The sequence below is a fragment of the Arachis duranensis genome, chromosome 4, assembly GCF_000817695.3.
Source record: "Arachis duranensis cultivar V14167 chromosome 4, aradu.V14167.gnm2.J7QH, whole genome shotgun sequence".
NCBI classification, from domain to species: Eukaryota; Viridiplantae; Streptophyta; class Magnoliopsida; order Fabales; family Fabaceae; genus Arachis; species Arachis duranensis.
Window position 1 is genome coordinate 58,969,245 of NC_029775.3, and position 1,960 is coordinate 58,971,204.

Below are 1,960 nucleotides of genomic sequence, written 5' to 3' on the forward strand. Positions count from 1 at the left end.
AGGCTGCAATAGCACAACTATCCTCATAGCTAACAGGAGCCATTTCTACCCTCTTGGAGAGACAAACACAGGCTGAAAGAAAGATAGATGCCAATCAAGAAGAATACAGATCAAATCTGAAGAATCAAGGCACAACAATCTCAAAGCTGGAAGCACAAGTAGGGATTTTATCCAAGAAAATCCCAATGCCCACACATATATTTCCCAGTGATACCACGGCCAACCCAAGAGGCGAATGCAAGGCCATCAGACTTAGAAACGGGAGAGTTGTAGAAGAAGCAACCCCAAACTAGGGCAACCATGAAGAAGAAGTTGTGGAAAATCATGGAAACAAGAATGAAGAAGAGACCCCTGCCTCATCCTCACCAAAGCCAATCTTGAAGCCTTATGTGCCAAAGGCACTATATCCACAGAGGCTGGGGAAATATGGAATGGATGGCCAGTTCTCTAGATTCTTAGAAATCTTTAAAAAGATCTAAATCAACATACCATTTCCTGAAGCATTGGAGCAACTGCCACTTTATGCCAACTTTTTTAAGGAGCTCATGACAAGAAAAAGAAACCGGGAAGAAAAAGATACCATAGTGCTAACTGAGGAGTGTAGTGCAATCATACAAAAGAAGCTCCCTCAGAAAATGAAAGACCCAGGGAATTTCCAAATCCCCTGCATCATATGGGATATCAATATTGAGAAAGCCTTGTGTGATATGGGAGCTAGCATCAACCTCATGTCCCTAACCATGATGAGGACGATGAAGATTGAGGAAGCCAAGCCAACAAGAATGACACTCCAATTGGATGATAGAACATTCAAGTTTCCACATGGGGTAGTGGAAGACTTGTTGGTAAAGGTGGGAGAATTCATTTTTCTAGCTAACTTTGTTGTGCTGGATATGGAAGAGGAGGCTAACACATCAATCATCCTCGGAAGGCCATTTCTAGCTACTACTGGAGCCATCATTGATGTGCAAAAAAGGGAACTAGTCTTGAGATTTCATGAAGAGAAGATGGTCTTCAATGTCTTTAAGACAATGAGTTACCCCAAGGAATCCATAGGAGAATGCATGATGGTAGACTCCATAGAACAGATAGTTCAAGGGGTTTTGGAAGAAGAACAATGTGAAGGAACTATAGAGCTAGAGCAACAAGCATCTAGTGAAGAGCTACAACAAGGAACCATGGAGAAATCAGTCATGCTGAAGTAGAGCTGAAGACCTTACCACCCAGCTTGAAGTATGCATATTTAGGTGATAACTACACTTACCCAGTGATCATCAATTCAAGCTTGAGTAAGGAGTAAGAAGAGGAGCTTTCACGGACTAGATCCTTCAAAGGCTCGCAGGACATGAATACTAATCCTTCCTGGATGGCTACTATGGCTACAACCAAATAGTTGAGACCTCAAGGGTCAGGAGAAAACCTCTTTTACTTGTCCCTACGGAGTCTTTGCTTATAGGAGAATACCCTTTGGATTGTGCAATGCACTTGCAATATTCCAAAGGTGCATGCTCTCCATCTTCTCAAACATGATTTAGAAGTTCATAGAAGTTTTTATGGATGACTTCTCTATGTTTGGGGATTCATATTCTGATTACCTATGTCATCTTGCCATGGTGCTAAGGAGATTCCAAGAAACCAACTTGGTTTTAAACTAGGAGAAGTACCATTTTATGGTGACTGAAGGGGTGGTTCTTGGTCATAAGATCTCTAAAAGTGGCATAGAAGTAGACAAGGCGAAGGTGGAAGTAATTGAGAAGTTGCCTCTACCTTGCAATGTACCCCTCAAATACTTGCTTACCAAACAAGAGTCTAAGCCCAGACTAATAAGATGGATCCTGCTACTCCAAGAGTTTGACATTGAAATTAAAGATAAGAGTGGAGTAGAGAATAACGTGGTTGAGCACCTTTCAAGGATCCCACAAGGAGAAGAAGAGACACTCCAATTTGCAGTGAATGAGAG

At 41.8% G+C, this 1,960-nt stretch overlaps 1 protein-coding gene across 1 annotated transcript; it reads left to right on the top strand.

Moving 5' to 3' along the window:
- Positions 1-635: 635 nt before the first annotated feature.
- Positions 636-1,205, top strand: LOC107484451 (uncharacterized). Its single transcript, XM_016105021.1, has one exon. It carries the CDS (start codon positions 636-638, stop codon positions 1,203-1,205), a length of 570 nt encoding a protein of 189 aa, XP_015960507.1.
- Positions 1,206-1,960: the final 755 nt, after the last annotated feature.